Source organism: Eschscholzia californica, unplaced genomic scaffold, assembly GCF_041429995.1.
Source record: "Eschscholzia californica isolate CP2 unplaced genomic scaffold, dmEscCali1.0.p SCAF_1, whole genome shotgun sequence".
Lineage (NCBI taxonomy): Eukaryota > Viridiplantae > Streptophyta > Magnoliopsida > Ranunculales > Papaveraceae > Eschscholzia > Eschscholzia californica.
This window is the reverse complement of record NW_028238198.1, coordinates 5,099,464-5,122,078: the sequence shown is the minus strand read 5'-3', so window position 1 is coordinate 5,122,078 and position 22,615 is coordinate 5,099,464. Positions and strand designations below refer to the sequence as shown.

Sequence of the window (22,615 nt, the reverse complement as noted above, 5' to 3'; positions counted from 1 at the left end):
AAAAAAAAATATCCATTTTAGGGCAGGAGAACTACAAGTATATTGGACTCAATATCTTTTAAGATTATAAATTAGTAGAAGATATGTACACATTAGTTCAATGCAAATATGTAATGGTCGAAATTTAATCAGACAAACCGCCTTATAAACTTGTCCTCATTGCCTAACTCAGTATTTCATAATGATGCATGAAGAGTAATTACACGGTTGAACATGAGATAGTTCTCACCAAAGAGAACCGGTCAAAAAAAAAAAAAAATCAAAATCAAAATAAGCTAATTTTAACTCCCTTACAGACCAATCTTAATGTGAAAAGCGATAAAAAAAGAGCACAGTCTATGGTTACGATATATTTTTTTTTTCTTAAAGTGGACATCCCAATTGGAATAAAACAACAAATAATAAACACAACATTGATATGACGGCCATTGCAAGCAATTTGGTAACTTCAAAATTAATTATTATTATTCTCTTATCCTTTATTATATGCTTCACTCAAAAATTGATTACTTAACACTTTGCTATGACACAACCAAACACTAGTAATAGTACTTAAGTACTAAATACTTATAAAATATAAAGACAGAAGTAGTAAAAGAGGTCAGGCTCAGATATCACTTGCTTTGTTTTTGTCGGTGGAAAAATGCTCCCTTGCATCCTTCTCAATATGACAAAATATACCTAATATAGTAAAAGAGGTCAGGCTCAAATTTCACTTGCTTTAGGAAGCCAAAGAATGAATCTCACTAAAGAATAAAGTTAGTGCTACACTATACCGACCGTGTGTGCTCCAGAAATAGAAACGGTCACATCTTGATAACTTACGATCAGATAAAAATTCGACAAGAGTATTTTAATGTAAATCGACACAACCAGACTTCTAAACGGCCAACTTGTAGGTTGTCTGGGACTTATCTACTTCATCATTGTTAATGATATTCAATGCCTTGTCCATGCTGAACTACCTTTGTTCCAATGTTCCACCGTTATTCTATAATAGTCTCACAGACTCACATAGCTTGGTACAATGTCCAGACTCCTGAGCGGGTTTATATGTGCGTGCTCAAACTTAGTTGGTAAGTGTCGAACTTTATTTAGGTTAGGAATAACAATTTTGCATTCATGGACTAAGATTTGGGAGTAAAAACCAAAAAGATAGTTGTTGATGTTTAGTCCGTGATGAAGGAGCATGTGGGGTATCCAAAAGTTTTCTCTCCAGTATAGTCGAGGCCTTTGGGTGGAATCGTGGAGTATTTGCCAGAATAGAAATCTTGTACCTGTTACTCTTGGGTTCGGGTGTCAAAAGTAATAGGATACGTTACATAAGGAGAATCGAAAATAGGAGATCCGGCGGTCAAGATAAGTTGCAGAAATAATATACGTGTGTAACACGTGTATGTACGTGACGGATCGAGAAGACGAGATCCGACGATCAAGAAGAATTCAGAATATATTTGAAGATACGTGAAGATATTAGAAGATATGTGAAGATATGTAATATTAGTATAATATATTCAGAATATCTCTTGTAACTATCTAATGGTAATATTAGATAGATTTTGTATTATTTCCTAGTTTAGTAATCAGAAACTAGGAAACCCTAAACCCTAAGTCATCTATAAATAGGAGAGGGTTCTAGGATTCAAACTCATCGAGTTATCGAGTTATGTAACCGATCAACCCCACATACAATTGTATGTGGTGATTATTAATAAAGAAGTAATTTTGGTGATTATTAATAAAGAAGTAATTTCTCCGTGGATGTAGGTCTTGAGTATCCGACCGAACCACGTTAAATATCGTGTCTTTATTTCATGTTTATCATATCTCCGATTATTCATATAATCGTGAATTTAACATGGTATCATGAGCAGGTTATTTGTTCGTGTTTTATGCTTCCGCAAATTTCCAACTTTTTTTGGTTGTGATTATATTATATTTCAATCGTGTATACGATTTGTTTTCCAAGATTAGTCTTGTGATTATGACGAGAAAATCAAGAGAAATAAGAGTTTTTTTTTACTAAGAATAGGAGACAGGAGATTATCAATGATTATTAAAGTTCATCAAATAAGCACTTCCTCTCCAACAAAGGTATGATTCTATATTTCTTTTCACTTTTTTCGGAATTTTTTTCGAATTTTTTAGACCTAAAATAAGTCTGAAATTAAAAATAGAAATTTCCGGAACCAAAATTACGGATCTGGTTCTGTTTCTACTAACCAGATTTCCCGTTCCGAATTAAAGACAACCCGGTTTTCACAAAACCGCAACCAAACAGACCCTTATGGGTACGTTTGACTTCGCTGACTTAGTCAGCCAACTTTGACCCGTGTTTTACATGCGATGACGTCAGTATGACGTCATTATTGACTCTCAGTCAATACTCTTTGACCCGAGCAGCACCTTTCTTCTTCTTGCCGTGACAGAAACCCTAGGGGTTGATTCTTGCGTTTTCCGGCCAAATTTTTGTTCCCAATCGATCGTTCCCATCGATTTATACATAAATCTACTAACCACCAAATATTTCTCGTTTGATTTGGTGAAGAATCAACTATTTTATAACCAAGGAATGAAACTTCGGTTTCGGTAGAAATTTCGGTCGGTCCAAAAGTGGAAACGTTTCGTGGAAACGTTTCGGTCTGTGTGGAAATTTTACAAACTTGCGGAAATGTTAGTATCCTATTAACATCGGTTTAGTACGAAAGGTTAGTACCTTAGGGCCTAGTATGCAATAAAACAATTAAGTTAGCTGCCTAAATTGAATTATTCGTCTCTAATAAACCTTAAACAGTTAGGTTAGGAGCTAATCTGCAATAAAATATTTAGTTTAGGGGTAAATTGAATTATTTTTTAACTATTCTGTTAGTTTGAGGGTCTATTCTTACTTCAGAACCTGTTTAGGGGTTAACTAAGAAAATATGTTTTGAGGAAATGTAAAAAAGAATCAGGTACTAAAGGCGCCCTACCAAAGTGTTATTGGCATCCTAGCAGAACATCAGGAGAGTGGGGAAAGGGGTGCCAATCATCATTTTGTGGGGTGCTTTTACATTTAATAATTTTAAAAACCTGAAAAGCTAAAAAACCCTAATCTCTTTACTTCCTCAGCCGCAACTTCATCTTCTTCTTCTTTTTCACACTGAAACCAGAAACCCTAATCACTTCTTCTTCTTCTTCTCCATTAAAATAACTCTTAAAATCTGAAACCCTAGAAACTAATAAGATATGAAGCAGGTATTAAGAAGATACAATGAAGAAATCAAGAAGTATATGATGAATATAACAGGGTTTTCTTTTACTTTTCACTTTCTCTCAACTGTTTCGAATATTTCGGTCGAAATCTCGAACTATTTCGACGAAATCTTGCACGAAATAGCTGTAAGCTCCATTTCGTGCACCTAATCTCAAAAACCGAAATATTTCGGATTTTTCGACCGAAATATTTCGATTTTTCATTCCTTGTTTATAACCCGAAAATTCATATTTTTTTTTTTGAACTTTCTCTCTCTACAAATCAATTCAACTCGGCTCGATTCTTGGTCATGTTTGATTGAATAGACTCTTCCAATCATAGATTAGGAGTTTTATGCACATTACAGATGATTAATATTGTTCAATTTTTATCCTAAATCGAGATTTGGAAAACCCTAACTTTTTGTTAACAATCTAGTTTTCCCCAAATTAAATATTTGGGACAGTTTTCCTTTTTTTGCCACAGTTTGGTGTGACAAACTTTTGCCACACTTTTCTACTGTTGGAAATATATTCTTTTGTGATAGTGATTTCTTCCTATCACTTATACCCAACTATTTATAGTTGTGAGGCAATTTTCTGTCCGATATGTGACACTAAAATAGATTAATCTCATCTATTTTTCTTTCCGGATATATCCGTGACATTTCCAAAGTCATGCTTTGTTTACGACGATTTTATTTCTCTACCAAAATTTTGGACTTTCCCTTCAACGGAGAAAGAATTCCTATTTTGGATTTTAATTCCGGAATTCAACCCGCGAAATTTTCATAATCATATTTTTCTTATGATTATTTTCTTTCTTCCAATTATATTTTGGACTTTTACTTACCACAAATAGAATATATCTATTTTGACCTATATTTCCGGATTCTCCCGTGACATTTTCCAACTCATACTTTCTCTATGATGACTTGTCTTTCGTACCAAATAATATTTTGGAATATTTCTCCACCGAATAGAATATCTCTTCAATGAATAGAATATCTCTATTTTTTCGGAATTATATCGATCTTGCATATTTTTGGCAATGAATTTAATGTCGACCATCTTTTTGGTTGTTTCTTCTTCAATATTTTTTGCCAATTACGACAATGATTTCTTGTCGATTTTAAACAAAACAACATTATTTTGTTGTCACTCCTAAAATTCATACTTGACGTTTTTATACGACAAGATATTGATCATCACAACCTTTTAGTTGTTGACATTTTCTTCATACAATGACCAACTTTACATACATGAGAAAAATACATGTAGTTTTGTTGTCATTGATTTTCGCTCAATTTTTTGACCGCAACTACCAACCTTTTGGTTGTGACTTAATCATCGTTCAATCATCTTCCAACGCATCCACAATCCAAGAGTTGCAAGAAGACGAATACGACGAATCAAGAAGTATTTTCTTTTTCTCTCTCCAAGTCGGACACTTCAAAATTTACGTGCTCCAACTTGCGGGGGGGTAATAGGATACGTTACATAAGGAGAATCGAAAATAGGAGATCCGGCGGTCAAGATAAGTTGCAGAAATAATATACGTGTGTAACACGTGTATGTACGTGACGGATCGAGAAGACGAGATCCGACGATCAAGAAGAATTCAGAATATATTTGAAGATACGTGAAGATATTAGAAGATATGTGAAGATATGTAATATTAGTATAATATATTCAGAATATCTCTTGTAACTATCTAATGGTAATATTAGATAGATTTTGTATTATTTCCTAGTTTAGTAATCAGAAACTAGGAAACCCTAAACCCTAAGTCATCTATAAATAGGAGAGGGTTCTAGGATTCAAACTCATCGAGTTATCGAGTTATGTAACCGATCAACCCCACATACAATTGTATGTGGTGATTATTAATAAAGAAGTAATTTCTCCGTGGATGTAGGTCTTGAGTATCCGACCGAACCACGTTAAATATCGTGTCTTTATTTCATGTTTATCATATCTCCGATTATTCATATAATCGTGAATTTAACAAAAAGCAAAGACAACACCAATATCTGCTAAGGCTTGAGGCGTTACACAAACCCACGGACCCATCTCTCGTGAGCAAATACAAATTTCTATGAACAAAAATAAAAATACATAAATTGAATTGACTTTGATATTATAATAGATTTAATCATACATTTCTTACATTTAATTTATAGATAATTGATCACATATATATATATATATATATATATATATATATATTTATATATATTTATATACTCTGAGAAATATGAAATATTATCTCAAAATTACTCATACCTCACTCTTGGAATGGAGAAGGTTAAGTGCTTTAACCAAAGTATCTCTAAATCTACCAACATCTAATTTTACATCTTGTTTATCTAAATATACAGACTTAACTGCACTCCAACCTTGTTTTCCAAATGAATATGGATCCTTAAAAACAACATGATCAATTGGGTATTGTTCTATTAAAGTGCTTTCATCTTCTCTGATTTTATACTCCAAATATCTCAACCCCATTTCTTCAGCTGGTTTCCCATAACAATGCTTTGAAAACCATTCCAATCCTCCTAATGGAATAACTTGAATCACTATTCCATTAGTAGGAAGAAAAATAAAATTAGTTAAACCTGCCCCATGAACTCCTATCATCACATCACATGAATTTACTATTTTCGCGAATGTGGATGAATTCATCGTCACCCCGGGTTCAGCCACAATCACTTGATATCCCAAAGATTTAGCCATACTTACTATTTCATCTTCATTCGTAAATTTTCGGGTTCTTTTTCGTGATACGATTAGAAGCCTCGGTTTCTTGGTTTTATTGTGATAATCTTTAAGTTCTATAGCAAATGATCTTTCTAATGAATAAGAGTTTCTCAATAATTGGTTGAAATCATTCATAGAATAGCCTTTTGGAGATTTTAGTGGGTCAATTCCCATGTCTTTATGGTATTTAAGACCAATGGTGAGTGTTTGGAAACAATGTACATTGTTTTCTTTATCAAGGTGGATGATTGGGTAACGAGATAATTGTTTTAAAATTTCTTCGTATTTGGAAACCCAGCGAGTCGAGGAGTCAGTAACAAGGAATTGAACTTCTTGGTGAAATTTATGAGAAGTGAGAAAAAGTGGAATTAGTACTTCGGAAAATGCGTGGAACTGGTTTCCCGCGTATCCTCCACTAGAAAATATTATCCCGGGAACACTATGGTTAATAGTGCATTGCGGGGTCTGTTTGTCGCTCTCGAGAAATGATTTCACCACTAATTCATTTACCTTTCGCATTGCTGTTTTATCGTCTTTTCGAGCGTAAGGTTTAATTTTCCACAACTCATTTCCCACGGGAAATCCGTCCGGGGAGGAATTGAAAAAGATAGTAGATGATTTCCCATGTATCCTAATATCTCCATTGATATCACAAAAATCAGACTTTGGTTCCAGTAAATTGCAGACTGTTTGTTGTTGTTGTTGTTTGATTTCAATAGCTACTTCTCTTGTGTTTTGGATCATTTTACTATCTACAAAGTTACCTGCATCTAGTAAAAACAAAAATTTTCTTATTATTACTCATAGCATAAACAAGTTAATTTGAGTCAGCTATAAAACAAGTAGGCATGAACTAAGATCATATTATCTGAAATTAGACTCGATCGGACGAGTAATAATATTTACTCATTAGATGCCAAATAAGTAAGTATTTAGGATGTGTACTTACATAGAAAGAGATTATGAGAGAAGAATGTTTGGAAGAGAGAAAATAAAGAAGTGAGTCCAATAATAAAGCATGCCATTAACCCCCAATGCCCAATCTTCTTCTTATCCTTGTTGCTCATTAAGCTTTTCCCCAATATCCTCCCACAATCCATTTCAATCTTTATTTCTCTTATTCCAAGTTTAGTTTAATTCTCTCTTTGTCTCTCTCTCTCTCTCTCTCTCTCTCTCTCTCTCTCTCTCTCTCTCTCTCTCTCTCTCTCTCATATATATATATATATATATATATGAGAGAGAGAGAGAGAGAGAGAGAAAGAGAGAGAATCTTGTTGATAAAAATCATGAATGCTTCCCACGTTGATGGAAAGACAGTTAATTATGTAATTGATTTAATAGTTTGATGGAACCACCAAATCTGTTACATCTTTCCTCTCAACTTCTTACCACTCAGACATCATCTTCTTCTTTCTCTTTCTACAACATTATACATTTTCTTAATAACAGTTGAAAACTGAATGAGGAATTTTGAATATAGCGAAATTTTTTAGATTCCTTTCGTTGATTGGGATGCCTTTAGATTGTCTTCTGGAGTAGGTAGTACTTAGAGCTCTCATCTTCTGATTCGATTTTGTTTATCCTCAAAGAAGTTGGCATGGGACACAAATTCACCAAGACAAACTGTTAAGTTTGTGGCCATCCAACTCAAAACTAATTGGCAATGAGTGGTGAGGACCTATACTTTATATTCTTGGTTGCTAGTTACCCATTCTCCCATGTGGGACTATTCTCACACGCCCCCTCACGTGTGGCGTTCTTTGAACCTAACACGTGTTTTTTTTTCGCTTTTTAAACCTATCACGTGTGGGCCTAGCTCTGTTACCATGTTAAGTTTGTGGCCATCCAACTCAAAACCAATTGACAATGAGGGGAGAGGACCTATACTCTATATTCTTGGTTGCTAGTTACCCACGCCCCCTGACCTGCAATAAGCCGTGAAAGTATGTGGTCGTTTATAAAATCACAATGCAATTTAAAAAAAAAAGAACAAGACATACAAAAAAATGTGCTCTATGTGGTTTACTAGACAATGTAATAGTATACCATAAATAATAGGATATGTTACATAAGGAGGATCGAAAATAGGAGATCTGGCGGTCAAGATAAGTTGCAGAAATAATATACGTGTATGTACGTGACGGATCGAGAAGACGAGATCCGACGATCAAGAAGAATTCAGAATATTGAAGATATTTGAAGACATTTGAAGATATATTGAAGATATATTGAAGATATGTGAAGATTTAGTTTCTTATATTCAGAATATCTCTTGTAACTATCTAATGGTAATATTAGATAGATTTTGTATTATTTCTTAGTTTAGTAATCAGAAACTAGGAAACCTTAAACCCTAAGTCATCTATAAATAGGAGAGGGTTCTAGGAATAAAACTCGTCGAGCTATGTCTGACCAATGTAACCGATCAAACCCACATACAATTGTATGTGGTGATTATTAATAAAGAGTTATTTCTCCGTGGATGTAGGTCTTGAGTATTCGACCGAACCATGTTAAATTATCGTGTCTTTATCTTATGTTCATATCTCCGATTATTTATATAATCGTGAATTTAACAATAAACTTACGCAATGGGGCAAAAGCTTGGTCTAATCAACCTCCTGTTTTGACTATAGTAGGTGATTAGTTGTCAAATTTGGGTTGGTACTATTCTCTTTTCAGTGAAAGAAGGCCATAACTAGCCAGGATATTGTTGCTAGTTGAAACAAATAAAGAATTTTGTCATAGAATATGAATTAATATACATTATTTAACTAGTCGATTATAGAATGATTAATATAATACCAAATATCCAATAAACAAACGAACATTTGGGTTGTGTGGATTACACCCGAAATTAATTGAAATCAACCGACACTGAGTTAAGATGATTCGAATCGGAATCACGAGGGTTCACTTAAAGATGAGTTGAAATGTTCCACTTAAGATTGAAGCTTCCATATTCATACATAGATTTCATGCTATGTTAATTGTTTTTGTCAAACTGATAGTGATCTAAGGGCCTGAGGAGGCAGACAGTTACAAAGACTAAAAGTGATCTAAGGCACGACTCGTGACTTGAAGAGTGATATGCAGGCAAATTAAAATAGAAAGACGTAAAATACCTCTATAAAGCCTTAATATAAGAGCAGTAGAGATATGCTCCGCCAATTCAATGGTCCATTTTCATGCATGTTTTAAGGTGATATATAATATTAGATGTTATAACAGCCATTCACGCGTGTCTGGTACTTGTCTTTGGCTCTCAGTATAATATGAAAGAATTTCAAAGAATGTCTCCGCCCTTGGCGGTTGAATGCATGATTCGTGAGATCTTCAAAGATAGATACTAGTATGCATTATATGTTAATGTTTGGACACTAAGTTCTCTCCAATAGCTTAAAGGGTTAACATTTTTAATATGTACTATGTAAGTCAATCCCCACCTAGGTCGAAGATGAAGTTGGTATACCTTATGTGAGATTACAACGCTTTCCAGATGACGTGTTTTAAGCCGTGAGACCCAGAAGTGTCAGATCGGTCGATATCTCTACCGACCTTGAAGGTTGGTCCGCACAAATGCACAATCATACATATACTAAACTATATAGGAATTTTACTTGATTGCATCTTTTTTCCGATATTTTTTCAAAATCAGTTTGCACACAACCAGTATTATTGCTGATCTATAACCGACCGACTTTCCAAAAATATTTAATACAACTATATTGTCGAATTAGTGTGACATTCCAAATCAAATAGGAAAAACAACATAACTAACCAAAAAATTAATACAAAAGAGTATATACAAAGAGAATAAGGTTGGAACTAAACATGCAAATTCATTATATACTCATGTATTTAATTCTTAATGGAGAAGCTTAAGTGCTTTAACCAAAGTAGCCCTAAATCTAACAACATCTAGTTTTACATCTTGTTTATTTAAGTAAACACTTCTAAATAACTCCCACCCTTGTTTACTAACTGAGAGAGGATTCTTAAGAACTTGATCATCAAGTGAATATTGTTCTATTAAAGAACTCTCTTCTAATCTTATTTTATGCCCTAAATATTTCAACTTTAACTCTTTTGCTGGCTCACTAAAGTAATTAGCAAGCCAATCCATTCCTGGTCCAAATGGAATTATCTGAATTAATACTGCATTAGTAGGTAGATAAACAAGATTAGTTAAACCAGCTCCATGAACTCCCACCATAACATCACATGAATTCACTATTTCCACAGATTTAGGGTAAGTTTTCGTCGTTCCGGGCTCCTCCACAACTACTTCATATCCCAAACTTTCAGCCATTTTAACTATCTCACCTTCATTCACAAATTTTCGGCTCCGTTTACGCGAAATAAGTAGAAGCCTTGGTTTTTTCTTGTTGTGTTTATTGGCATCTCTAAGCTTTATAGCCATAGATTTCTGTAATGAAAATGAAGTTCTTAAGAACTTACTAAAATCAGTCATTGAGTAACCTTTAGGTGGTTTTAAGGGATCTATTCCAAATTCTTTGTGATGAATTAGACCTAATAGAACTCTTGGGTAACAATGTACATTGTCTTCTTTGTCGATATCGATTATTGGGTACTTAGATAGTTGTTTTAGGATTGGTTCATATTTCTTAATCCAAGAAGGTCTATAGATATTGGTTATGAGGAATTGAACTTCTTGGTTAAATTGATGAGAAGTGAGGAAAAGTGGGACTAAAGTATCAGCGAAATCGTGGAAATGGTTGGAAGAGAATCCACTAACCGAAAAGACTACCGCCGGGATGTTATGGTTATGAGTGCATTGAAGAGTTTGTGTGTTGTTTTCGGTAAATGGTTTAACCGTAAACTCTGTAACACTCGACATTGCCGATTTATCTTCTTTTCGAGCATAGGGTTTAATCCTCCATGACTCATTTGTTGTGAAATATCCATTTTCATGAGAATTGTAAAGTATGGTGGATGATTTTCCATGGATTCTGATTTCCTTGATATCACAAGAATCTGATTTCCTTTCCAATTTGCACACTGGAGATATGATTTTTTGCCTTATTTCGGCTTCCGAAACTTTGGTTTCCTGTGGAGTGATTGTAGCATTTGGGACTCTAATTTCTTGATTCACTTCAATATTGTCGGAAACCATTGTTTCTTGTGAGTTTACTTTAGTAGCTGGGATTTTGAATTCCTGGGAATTCGTCGTGTATGGAACTTTGACTTCCGGATTTTTCGGTTGATTATTTGGAATTTCAGTTTCTTGTGGATTTAACGGGTTGGGTGGAATTTTGATTTCCTGCGAATTCACAGTAGAAGTTGGGATTTTGATTTCCTGTGAATTTGTTGTTCCTGGAAGTTTGCCTTCGGTATTCCTTTCTGCAATATTTGGAACTTCTCTTCCCTGCAAATTTACTATGGTGGTGGTTGGAATTTTATTTTCTTCCGAATTCACAATAGTAGTTGGGATTTTGATTTCCGGCGAATTCATTGTAGTATCTGGAAATTCGTTTCCCCGGGCATCTTTCGTAGTGTTTGCAACTTCTGTTTCCTGCTTCAATTCAATATATGGAACTCCCATATCTGGCTTTACTTCACCAGCTTCTACCTCAAAATCCTGCTTCGTTTTACTATTTGAGAGTTTGATTTCGGTGGTCTCCGTTTCACTATCTACAACTTCAATTTCCTGCTTCATATCACCATCTGACACAATTTGAGTTTTTATCGACTGGGTTAGATACCATTTAGACATAACTTAAGCTCTAAATGTTAACGAATATAAGTAGTATACAAAATGTAACTAGTATCCCGTCGAAAACCAAAAATCTAGGACATACCTAGTTGTTGAGCTAGGGTACCTTTCTCTTCATCCATTACCACACTCAATCCAACATCCATCAATGTTGATGTTCTTCGGTTTGCTTCAAAATACGAGGGTAAAAATGAAAAAAAAAAAAGTACAAATTCGCGGACAACGAACAAATTTCACATTATCTTAATAAATGAAAATAGAAATTTAATTAATTGAAGAAAATTTGAGAAAATAAGAATACTTACAAATGGGGAGATGAATAAATGAAGGTTGATAAACGGTGAAAAAAGTAACTCCGATTAGAAAAAACGCAATCATACCCCAATATCCCATTTTTCTCCTTTCATATTTGCTAAAACTTTTAGCAAATATTTCTTTGTACTTGATATGATTATAAACTTCTTCTTCTTCATTGTTCCCCATGAATGATACGTTACGTTACTAACTGATAACGATAACGTAACGACAAATTAGAGAGAAAGAGAGATTGGTTTTGCTTTCTTTCTTGTTTCTTTTGTATGGTGTACTGGTTTAATGAAGTAGAGTTTGGGTATGTTATATATAAGAGGGATGATAATTATTAAAGCATAGAATAACTTAAGAGTCCTATGCCTTGAAAGTGATGGATTATCAACAAATTATGATTATATTAACTAAAAGTTCCTACAAGCTGTTAGGAAAATAATTTTCTTGAAAATGGGGATTGATTGATGAAGACTATTAGGAGAAGGAGGCACGATTAGAACGAAGTGACAAATTGGAAACTTAGACTTGGAGTCTTAACGGGTAGAGTAAAACTCGAAAAAATATTTCTCTACTTGAAATATGCATATGTTATTGGCCAAATAGAATGGGTTTTACTTTTATTAAAAGTTATATTTTTGGTACCTACCTTTTGAGCTATACAACATATGGCTCATATAGTTGTCACGAAAAATCATGTATCTATTTCTACTACACTCGCTATGATCGATCGTGCAAAAGACATCCTTCCCTTTCTCTCTCTCTAACTAGAGAATTGATGGAGCTATATTAGTAAATTTGGCTTACGAGTGCAATGAAAGTGATGGGACATCTGCTAATGAGAGGTTGTTACAATTAATTATATATTATGTGGTACGTCGTTGATTGGCACGCGTGTGTCATCATGTTCCATGGTATTATGTTATTTTAATACGAAGACTAAGAAAGAACATTAGAAGGACCAAAATAAAATTTTGTGTCAGTTGATATGAAATTATGATTCTCAATTTTTAGTATATTCTAAAATATAAGAAGATTCTCCAACAGCAACTCAATGTTTTCTAATCAATCATCATCGTCATTAAGTTGTGAGTTTGTATGTGATTGTGTTTTCTAAAAATAAAATAAAATGTGAGTTTGTACTTTCACCAAGAGGCAACCCAACAAAAATCATAGAGTAGACTAAAATGCATACCTAACTGTTAGACCTAAATAGGAATTAACCGTCTATCATACGAGCGAGAAAGTTTAACGAGAGAGACAAAGAATTGACCCTAAAATAAAAATAGTTGATTTCGTTTAAGTCTAAATAAACTTCGAATTAGTCTATTCTATCATTTATGAAGATGATATTGTATGTGAAAAGTAGTTTGAGTGTGTTAAGACAACACAAATAGTGAAAAAAATGTAGCCCACAAATAATCAAACACCTTAAATGATTTCTAGAAAAAGGAACAAAATTAATTTCAGGCAAGAAGAAGAGAATTGATTTTGGATCAATACTACATTACTACTTCAACCTCTGTTATAGGACTGTATGAGTTCAGTCTCGAAAACGAAAAAAATTGTTTCATCTAATATTTGGAACCGTATATACCCGCTCAGGTAGGAGGGTACTTCAACCAACAACTAATAGCTCAGTTGGTAAGACATGTACTCTGAAATTCTGGAAGTTTCAACTTCAATTCCGCACTAAAATATAAATATTTGGATTTCAAAAGGAGTTATTGGTTCAACTTTGAGGGCTGCTAAGTTTCTCTATCTATGATAATATACCGTAGGGAGAGGAAACTATGTTGTTTGACAGTAATAGTCACCTGTAATGAATTTGGGCTAGAATCTTGAAGTAGGTATTGACAATATGATTTTAGGTTTTTTTTTTTTTTTGGGATGATTCTGATCCCGTCTTCAATTCTAACTATTATACTAACAATTTCATTATTTTTATGTTGATTGTCAAAATATGGGGAGATTTCAGTCTTACCAACCTCATAATGATTGGGGCACGTCAATTGTGGCAGCTTTTCTAAATATATTTCATGTAACAATAATTATACTAGTTCATTCATTTACACAAATACAAGTCAAACTCCAACCTAACACTCATTTTTCTTCGCCTTCATAATTCTAAAATGGAATTATTGATTAGTAGGTAAAACCATACACAAAGGATGGTATGCCCGGCAAGTACCCGGCCGAATCCCGGACGGGTATTTGGACGGCCACGATGTAGTGAGAGAAACTGAGAAAGTACCCCGGCCGTGATACTTGGCAGGTAAGCATGAGGTATGGCTAATCAATGGAGACCATTGAACACTCTTTACAAGAAAATGTTCGAAAACTTTCCTTTCTCCTAGGCCTACTTCGAATAGTTTGCCTGATTAATCGAAAAAATAAAACTAAAGTTGGTTTGTTTCATGTATATCAAATTTTCATAAACATCATTTCAAACATTATAAGAATTTATCATTCTTAAGTTTGATCATTCTCCATCACCAATTCATAACATTGAGAAGTACTCTTCCATAATGTGTTTACAAAACCCACATTGCATTTTTACTGTTTATGTTTAACTCACTGCAAGATTCTGCATTTCTTCGGTTACTAATAATGTTTTCTCAGATATCTCAAGTTCATTCTGCAATTTTCTCACTGAACTTTCTAAATCTTCACTTGCCTGAGAAAAGCTCTCTGAGGGAACTCCAAAACTACGAACTTCCACCTGGATTGCACGAATACGATCAGATATTGTTTCTATTCCGTTGTTTATTGAGGAAACTTCTTGGGGTGGGTAAAGGCATGCACCGAGCTCGTCGATCTGAACTCCTATTTCTTGACAAAGCTTCAATAATGTCTCTAGCGAGTTAACCGCTTCATTACTGTTTTTGAGCTCTGAATGCTTAAGTAAACTAGTTATGAAACGGATAAGTTCTTTGATGACTGCAAGTGTATTAGAAACAATATCTATAGCTAATTCTGCGATTTTCATTTCCCCAGGCGATAGGTCACTACCAAGATCCCCCGTACCTAACCCATTATCATCATCTTCTTCTTCTTCTTCATCGCCTTTTTCAGGCTGATCAGGAGATAATTCAGAAGTGGACTCGTCAAGAGTTTCGTTTGTTGGATCAGATGGAGCTGGTTTCAAATCATTCAATTCACGAAGGACATCCTTTATGGATACTGCTACTTGTGTTATTGCTCTCCCAATTGCAATGTAGTTTGAGTTAGGTGTTTTCTTGAGAGAATCACAGGCTTCCCATACCACTCCGGCTAACTTCGGGATCAAAGATTTTCGATCTTTGGTACGAGATCCTGTATAGAGTTCATTAATATTAGTGGAAAGCTGTAAAAAGACAAGTTCGAAAGTTAAGGAATTCAAGAAAAGAAGTTACCATAGGAAGAAACAGCTTCTTTAAAGAATGAAAAACTGCTATCGACAACTTGTTTTGCAGATGCTTGGATACAGGAAGAAAGAGTAGGTCCAGCACCTAACTTACTCCCATGGGATAGCAAAAGGAAACCTTGGAGTACGTTGAAATAGGATCCCATGTTTTCCTCTAAAGCCTGATAGTTAAGAGTTTCTTCGACCCACAACATTCCAGCTGCACATACGACCAAAGGCATAATGGATCACTCGAATGTTTAAAAAGGCGCATAAGATGTGCATCGAGGCGTACGCCTCGAGTCAAATATAGGCGTCCCGCATCAGAACTTACCCCTCTGTGTTGTAGTAACTTTCTTTGTTTATCTTTAACTTCTAGAGGTTTTCAAAAGGGTTGAAGTGATCGAGAAAAATCATATCCTTCAATTTTACTATTAAAAAAATTATGTTTTCGTAGTGTTAGAAACAATTCAATAAAATACACTATTAATGGAATAAAATACTATAACTATATTAAAATATAAGAGATCGATGTGACGCCTCTTTACCGCCTCGAGGCACAGCCTCGCATTGTCAAAGAAAACCGCATCGATGCGTAAAAACGCTTTCTCAAACATTGAGTCGACCGATTAAATAAATATTTTTGTTGAAGATTTTGTAGTACGAGTTTTGACAGAAAATAATTTATTTGTAACAGCAACTATGCTCCAAATCTTCGACAAAGACTAACATAACAATGTTTGTTCGGTATTATGCAAACCATACAGCTTAGACCCAAGATTATCTGCAACAAAAGCTACCACATTCTAGTCCGGCACTCCAGTTTCACTTAGATTGATTGAATAACTTCAAAAATGAAGAATGTCATGCATAATATGCAGGCAATACAATATAGATTTCCTTCAACCAAAATGTGATCCTTTTTTCCCTTTGAGGGAATTGCTCTTAGAAGAGATTCGAAACCAACAAAGAGAAATAAGTCCAGCTAAGATAAATAGGTACTAATCGCTTGGTTTCTACTACGAAACCGAGAATGTATTTACACAACAAAACCACAATTTTTTCTAATGTCCAATGAAGATTATCTCCGCAATAATCACACACCGTTTTTATGTTCAGAATTCAACAATTATGAGTATTTTAACTGTCATTGCTTTAAAAATGGGTATGAGTTCAATTTGATGACCATGATGTTATATAACCAAAGCTAGTAACACCCAGAAACTAATAATGAGGAGAAAAAGGGTGGAAGAGCAATTTATACCTACTGTTGCTTGTCTTGATACTTGCTCCGACATTTTTATCACCTCCGGCCAACTGATTTTCTCAAGAGAAGAAGGAGGTGTCTCATCTAACAACTTCATTCATACCAGTACAGAATTTTTAATCAGTACCCACAGAAATCAACACATAAAAGATTTTTGGACATCAAGATTTAAGTAGAAGTTTTACCTGGAAAGTATCATGGATTGTGTTCAGATGTGAAACGAGAAGGCGATTTAGGTTTTCTCTTGCAACTTTCGCCATTTCTTCTCTCTCTCTTTCTTTCTCCTCCTGCCGTTCTCAAACCTCTTTCAATTCTTCCTTCCGGCGACAAAAGGAGGCCAATAAATTGATCTTTCGCTAGGTTTGCGCGTTGCGAAATTTTACAGGCACCGAATATAGGAGACCTATGAAACAGAAGTTTTGAAGGCGCCCCGGGCGTCAAATCTTGTAAGATTCTGTGACAGTTTGTGCTGCTCTTTTGACCACGTTTCGTTTCTCGCGACGATTCTTTTCCACTCTTTCGGTGACGCTCATGTTGTTACCTTTTGCGACACTCTATGGTTAATTTTTGCCGACATTTTTCGGGCATCTCAGCGACAATTTGTGGTCCACTTTTAGCGACACTTTATTGTCCATTTTCGCGACAGTCTTTGGTCAATATTTTGTGGTTGTTTCAGAAAATATTTAGCGACACTTTTATCCAGTGATTTTTCCTTTTCCTATGCGAACGCTCCTTGTTTCGCTCTTTACTTTGGCTAGTTCCGTTTACTCCTCTTCTCTCTCTCTCTCTCTCTGGGCGTGGCTGAACATCTGTTCTACGTGGTTTCAGAAATGAAACCCTAAAAAGATGCTTATTAATACAAGACAATAGCAACGATAATGGCTGAAGTTACTCAGGTTTTAGCAAAGAGACTTGCAGATCGATACAGTAAGAAAGAGGTTCTCGGTGAAGGTACTTATGGAGTCGTTCGCAAAGCAACCGATACTAAGGTATAAAAACCCTAATCCCCTGTTGTTTCTTTTTCTTTTCTTTTTTCTTAATTTGGGGTTTTATTGAGATTATTTCAAACAAACAGAGGATCAATCTGCTTCTCGAGCCCAAATTTTGTTTAAAAAGAAAAAAATTTATTTGCATTCATAAGTTCGATTTTGAATTGAGTCTAATTTAGGGTTTTAACAAACGCCCAAGAGAGAAGTTATGACTTTATCTTTCACTTCTATGTTATTTCCCCCCTTTCAGTAAGAAAATGTAAGCATCAAAACCTAAATTCATTCTGTGAGAAATTTATTTGATTGTTCAGACAGATCAGACAGTAGCCATTAAGAAAATTCGATTAGGGAATGAAAAGGAAGGTGTGAATTTTACTGCACTCAGGGAAATTAAGTTGCTCAAGGAGATAAAACACCCAAATATTATCGAATTAATCGATGCATTTCCTCACAAGGGTAACTTGTATTTGGTGTTTGAGTACATGGAAAGTGATCTCGAAGCCGTTATTCGTGATAGAAACATTGTTCTTTCTCCTGCCGATGTGAAGTCTTTTATTCAGATGACACTAAAAGGGCTTCTCGTTTGCAATAAGAAATGGGTTTTACACAGGTAATATTTGCGTCAAGTGGTAGAATTGTTATAAATTGTTGCAAGATATATGTATCTTAACTTCAATTTACAGGGATATGAAACCAAACAACTTACTGATAGGAGCTAATGGGGAGCTTAAGCTAGGAGATTTTGGTCTGGCACGTATTTTTGGGAGCCCGGATCGGAAATTCACTCATCAGGTATGAGATTACTCTTTTCGAATTGGTTAAGTATTCTATGACGTTTAGAATTTTGAAGTATGTCTAGTTTATTATAATATTTTCGTTGGGGATTTGAACATGCATTGATTTTCTTTGCTATGTGACATAATTTTTTTGTTGGTCTTCTTTCTTCATATATCTTCAAGGTTTGAATAATGATATTGGCTATTTATATTGCTTCTGTTGGAAAATGCACAATCACACTTATTTGTGTCATCATCTATTCATCTCGGAATAAGATTGACTCACGTCATTGTATTTCTAATGGTGAACCATATCCTGCATCGAACCTTTCTGGCTAGTAACTACCACCACCACCATACTTCCACCTCACCACCATACCTTCACAACCACCACCATACCTTCACCACGACCACCACCACCACATCAACGCTACTAATGCCATATTTTCATCTCTACCACTACACTTCAACCATCAGCGTTGTATCTTCATCACCATCACAACCACATCTCAACCACCACCATCTCTCCATCACCTTCTTTTTAAAGGTCTGACACCACTACCACTTTCAATCTTTTATCACTATGACCACCGCAACTTCCACCACCACCTTTGTCACAATAGAAAGCGTACGAGTAAAGTAAAATGAATTATCTCTATGAGAACAAATAAACAAAAAATAGAAAAACAAATTATGTTGCCAAATTAACTTGGTGACTTTGTTATTTATAAGTAACTATTTTGCCAAATATACTTTTGAAACATTCTTACTATATTAAATGCAAAAGAACTTACTAGAAGTAAAAGTCCTACTTTTATTTGCCAAATGACACCTTAATGTCTTGAATGAGGAAAAGTTGAAAAAGTCTTTCTCTTGGCCACACACTTAGGGCTTAACTAAGATGTCATTTAGCAACCCAAAATAGAATTTCTTTTGCGTTTAGTTGAAGGACTTTTGTTGCAATAAAGTAAAATTTATCAAAAATATATCTGACAAAATAGTTGTTTATGAGCAAAAAAGTCAAAACGTAGTTCGGTAACATAATTTACTTCTCTGTTTTCATTTTCTCATGGATATACTTGATTTTAATATAATCTATTTATAATTTTCATGATTACTGTTGTGACAAAGGTGGTGAATGTGATGATGGTTGTGGTGATAGATAGGGTGTTGGAGCCTTGGAGGTGTGGTGGTGGTGATAGTGGATGTACGATGGTGGTCGTTCTGGTGATGGAGATATAATGTTGGTGGAACCGTGGAAATATGGTGGTGGTGGTGGTGAAGGTGGGTTGGTGGTGGTAGTGTGGTGAAGGTGGGTTAATGGTGGTGGTGGGGGTTTTGTTGTGGTGGTGGAAGTGTGGCGGAGATTTTGTTGTGGTGGAGCGATAGTAGATAAAAAGAACTTTGTGAAGTAAAATTTGTGTATATATTGTGAACTTAAGCAGCTTAACTTTAAAGTAAAAAAAAGTACGAATTAAAAAAAAAAAAGTCAGATTTTAACTTACGTAAACAATTTTGCGTTACCCAAACTGACTTTTTTACTTGAATAAGCAAAAAGTTACTTATTTTGTATTGCCAAACGACACCCAAGTATAGTGGAAAGGATGGAGATGTGGGTGATTGGGTTGCTTAATTACTGATGCTTCAGCTGCTACATGAGATGTTGCTATCCAGCCCAGGTTAAACCTCTCAGTTCACAGTAAATGAAAGAAGGAAATCCTTGAACTTTCTATGAATATAATCATTTAAGTGACTAAGGGCCAGCTAGTGAAGGCACAACTCATAAGACAAGATAACGCCAATTTGGTATATGAAATGTTGCTTCTGCAGACACCAAATTTTATAATGCCCACTTATAATGTTCAGCTATAACTATAAATCTAGATTTTACATTTTCTGCATTAAACTGACCGATTTCTTTGAGTAGGTGTTTGCTCGATGGTACCGAGCACCTGAACTCTTGTTTGGTGCCAAACAATATGGATCTGCTGTGGATGTCTGGGGTGCAGCTTGCATATTCGCCGAGCTTCTCCTTCGACGACCTTTTCTACAGGTTCATATTACTTCCGATGGATTTATATGTCAAAAAGAGTGGGAAAAGATCGATATGAGCTTTTGTAATCTACATTTCGGTACTAATCGATAATTTTGTTTCTATGACAGGGTTCTAGTGATATAGATCAATTAGGAAAGATATTTGCCGCCTTCGGAACTCCAAAGCCTTCTCAGTGGCCAGACATGGTTTTCCTTCCTGACTATGTAGAATACCAATTTGTCCCTGCACCTCCACTTCGTTCATTATTCCCAATGGCAAGTGATGACGCTTTAGATCTATTATCGAGAATGTTCACATATGATCCAAATGTTAGAATTTCCGCTGAACAAGCATTAGAGCACAGGTAATGTAGAAAACTTCATCAAATTTGTTTCGAAAGAATTGATAGTCATTTGTGGTTCCTCATACGTGTTTGACTTTCCATCAGGTATTTCTCAACCGTTCCAGCACCGACAAAGCCATCTCTTCTTCCAAGACCACCTCGTAAGGGGGATTCACAAAATCCAAAACCGCCCAATTTTAGTTCACAACCAGAGGCTCCTACTGTTCTCTCTCCACCAAGAAAGACAAGGAGAGTGATGCCTCAGCGTGAGAGACTCGGCGATAATTCAAGTGATGTCAGACAATCAACTGGTGAGACTACAGGGAGGAGTGATATACCGATGTCCGTAGATTTATCTGCTTTCGGATCAAGACTTCCGCCAAGACCTACACTTAACAGGTAATTAATATGTATGGCCTGAATTTGTTGTAGTTGATATCGTAACTTTATAATAGTCATTGTTCGATTTCATTTGTGTCATCTAATAGAGGCCTTTTTAGCCCGAAAGTTCACCCACCTCGTGGTCAACAAGGAAGTGGATAATCTGGCATTATTATGTTGTTAAGATGTTGATTCAAATTACTTATAATCTTTGCTGCAGTGCTGATAGATCACATCTGAAGAGAAAATTGGATCTTGAGTTCCTACCTCCTGATCAAGAATAATCTGAAGTCCATTTTCTGATCTTCGTACTCCACACAGTTTGGAAGCAATAAGCTCATCCGTTTGAGGCAAACTTTATATAGGTACTGCTAATCCGTGACCCGTCTTTTTCAAAATGGAAATTGAAGGCGATCGAGCATGTTTTGAAGGACTAGAGAAGAATACAATCTTATACCTTTAGGTCTACTTTTAATATATTTGTACACTTACTAAAATAAGGTCACAGTTGAATCCAATAGTCTTTTTTGATGCTGCAAGTTTTTTTCCTTTCTGGTTTTAATCTCAATGGAGTAGGCTTTAGCAGGTTCCATGGGCGGGCTTTACGAGTAAGGTTCTTGGGTGGCTTTACGAGTCAGGTTCTTGGCTGACTTTTATATCCTAGTCTCACCCATTTAATTTACAGATGCCGGTGGGCACTACCCATTCATCGGTTACAATTCTTATTTCAAGGGATGTAGCTCAAATAGTTGTTCTTTCTGTTCTTGGGCTAGGCTGAAGGGCTAGTGTTGCAGAAAAAAGATCTTTTGTCTTCTTCAGTTAGTACAAATTCGGTCGATATCGACAATCCAGTTACGCATGAAGGAGGCCTAGAAAAGGTCAGCGGGGCAATAAAAAAATACCTGGACACTAAGCTGTGCCGACCAGCAGCAGGATGCTATGCTACTCACGAGCTGGTCAGGGACAGGTTCCGGTCACTCTTTCGATGCCATGCCATTGTGGTGGCACGGGAACCACTGAATGGGGGTGGTTTTCATCTCATCACTGGCGTGTAGAATACTAGTTCATCCAAGCACATCGCAACCAAGAGGTCCAAGATTGCATTGTCGAATGGGCTGGCTGGGACGATCTTAGCTTCTACAAGGCCTGTTTGACTCTTTGTATAGTCCTTTTATAATATAAAGGAATCCTATTATAATATAAAGGGAGCCAAATCCCCTCGTTTGGGGTGAAATTGGGCTAGACGAAATAATGGCTCTTGTAGAGGGGCACGTAAGCGAAAAAAGGCTCCCTTGGTGAAAGGACGGGAAGGCGGACTCAACGAGCCCATGAACCAATCGTGTAAGGTGCTCGCTGCTGAAATCCAATCACTCGTGGGGCTTAGAGAAACAAGCTATGCTAGTTG

General features: G+C 35.5%; 4 protein-coding genes across 7 annotated transcripts; 1 reads left to right on the top strand and 3 right to left on the bottom strand.

The window, feature by feature from the left end:
• Positions 1-5,350: 5,350 nt before the first annotated feature.
• Positions 5,351-7,168, bottom strand: LOC147563503 (alpha-1,3-arabinosyltransferase XAT3-like). Its single transcript, XM_086664718.1, has 2 exons — positions 6,944-7,168; positions 5,351-6,764 (listed from the first exon to the last, which is right to left on the bottom strand). The coding sequence occupies exons 1-2, from the start codon at positions 7,092-7,094 to the stop codon at positions 5,512-5,514; spliced, it is 1,404 nt and encodes a 467-aa protein (XP_086520844.1). The 5' UTR covers positions 7,095-7,168; the 3' UTR covers positions 5,351-5,511.
• Positions 7,169-9,825: 2,657 nt separating this feature from the next.
• Positions 9,826-12,324, bottom strand: LOC147563502 (beta-1,2-xylosyltransferase XYXT1-like). The gene is made up of 3 exons (XM_086664717.1): positions 12,037-12,324; positions 11,817-11,900; positions 9,826-11,682 (listed from the first exon to the last, which is right to left on the bottom strand). Exons 1-3 carry the CDS (start codon positions 12,212-12,214, stop codon positions 9,863-9,865), a joined length of 2,082 nt encoding a protein of 693 aa, XP_086520843.1. The 5' UTR covers positions 12,215-12,324; the 3' UTR covers positions 9,826-9,862.
• Positions 12,325-14,443: 2,119 nt separating this feature from the next.
• LOC147563501 (uncharacterized) lies at positions 14,444-17,054 on the bottom strand. 3 transcript variants are annotated; one of them, XM_086638451.1, is made up of 4 exons: positions 16,872-17,054; positions 16,684-16,777; positions 15,430-15,639; positions 14,444-15,349 (listed from the first exon to the last, which is right to left on the bottom strand). In XM_086638451.1, the coding sequence occupies exons 1-4, from the start codon at positions 16,944-16,946 to the stop codon at positions 14,604-14,606; spliced, it is 1,125 nt and encodes a 374-aa protein (XP_086494577.1). In that variant the 5' UTR covers positions 16,947-17,054; the 3' UTR covers positions 14,444-14,603. The 3 variants fall into 3 exon arrangements, with proteins under 3 accessions (XP_086494577.1, XP_086494588.1, XP_086494583.1); XM_086638462.1 differs by having other exon boundaries at positions 15,430-15,670; positions 16,035-16,777; positions 16,872-17,039; XM_086638457.1 differs by having other exon boundaries at positions 15,430-16,427; positions 16,574-16,777; positions 16,872-17,011.
• Positions 17,055-17,421: 367 nt separating this feature from the next.
• LOC147563500 (cyclin-dependent kinase D-1-like) lies at positions 17,422-21,741 on the top strand. Of its 2 annotated transcripts, XM_086638438.1 has the most exons (7): positions 17,422-17,675; positions 17,987-18,285; positions 18,359-18,467; positions 20,379-20,504; positions 20,615-20,850; positions 20,935-21,228; positions 21,431-21,741. In XM_086638438.1, the coding sequence occupies exons 1-7, from the start codon at positions 17,565-17,567 to the stop codon at positions 21,492-21,494; spliced, it is 1,239 nt and encodes a 412-aa protein (XP_086494564.1). In that variant the 5' UTR covers positions 17,422-17,564; the 3' UTR covers positions 21,495-21,741. The 2 variants fall into 2 exon arrangements, with proteins under 2 accessions (XP_086494564.1, XP_086494569.1); XM_086638443.1 differs by lacking the exon at positions 21,431-21,741 and having other exon boundaries at positions 17,536-17,675; positions 20,935-21,232.
• Positions 21,742-22,615: the final 874 nt, after the last annotated feature.

Coding starts and splice junctions, on each gene's coding strand:
- LOC147563503 (XM_086664718.1), bottom strand. CDS start 7,094: ATGGATTGTGGGAGGATATTGGGGAAAAGCTTAATGAGCAACAAGGAT. Junction 6,765..6,943: donor CTCTCATAATCTCTTTCTAT/GTAAGTACACAT, acceptor TGTTTTTACTAG/ATGCAGGTAACTTTGTAGAT.
- LOC147563502 (XM_086664717.1), bottom strand. CDS start 12,214: ATGGGGAACAATGAAGAAGAAGAAGTTTATAATCATATCAAGTACAAA. Junction 11,901..12,036: donor ATTTATTCATCTCCCCATTT/GTAAGTATTCTT, acceptor CGTATTTTGAAG/CAAACCGAAGAACATCAACA. Junction 11,683..11,816: donor TACCCTAGCTCAACAACTAG/GTATGTCCTAGA, acceptor AAATTGTGTCAG/ATGGTGATATGAAGCAGGAA.
- LOC147563501 (XM_086638451.1), bottom strand. CDS start 16,946: ATGGCGAAAGTTGCAAGAGAAAACCTAAATCGCCTTCTCGTTTCACAT. Junction 16,778..16,871: donor CAATCCATGATACTTTCCAG/GTAAAACTTCTA, acceptor GTATGAATGAAG/TTGTTAGATGAGACACCTCC. Junction 15,640..16,683: donor ATCAAGACAAGCAACAGTAG/GTATAAATTGCT, acceptor TCGTATGTGCAG/CTGGAATGTTGTGGGTCGAA.
- LOC147563500 (XM_086638438.1), top strand. CDS start 17,565: ATGGCTGAAGTTACTCAGGTTTTAGCAAAGAGACTTGCAGATCGATAC. Junction 17,676..17,986: donor GCAAAGCAACCGATACTAAG/GTATAAAAACCC, acceptor TTGATTGTTCAG/ACAGATCAGACAGTAGCCAT. Junction 21,229..21,430: donor CCAAGACCTACACTTAACAG/GTAATTAATATG, acceptor TCTTTGCTGCAG/TGCTGATAGATCACATCTGA.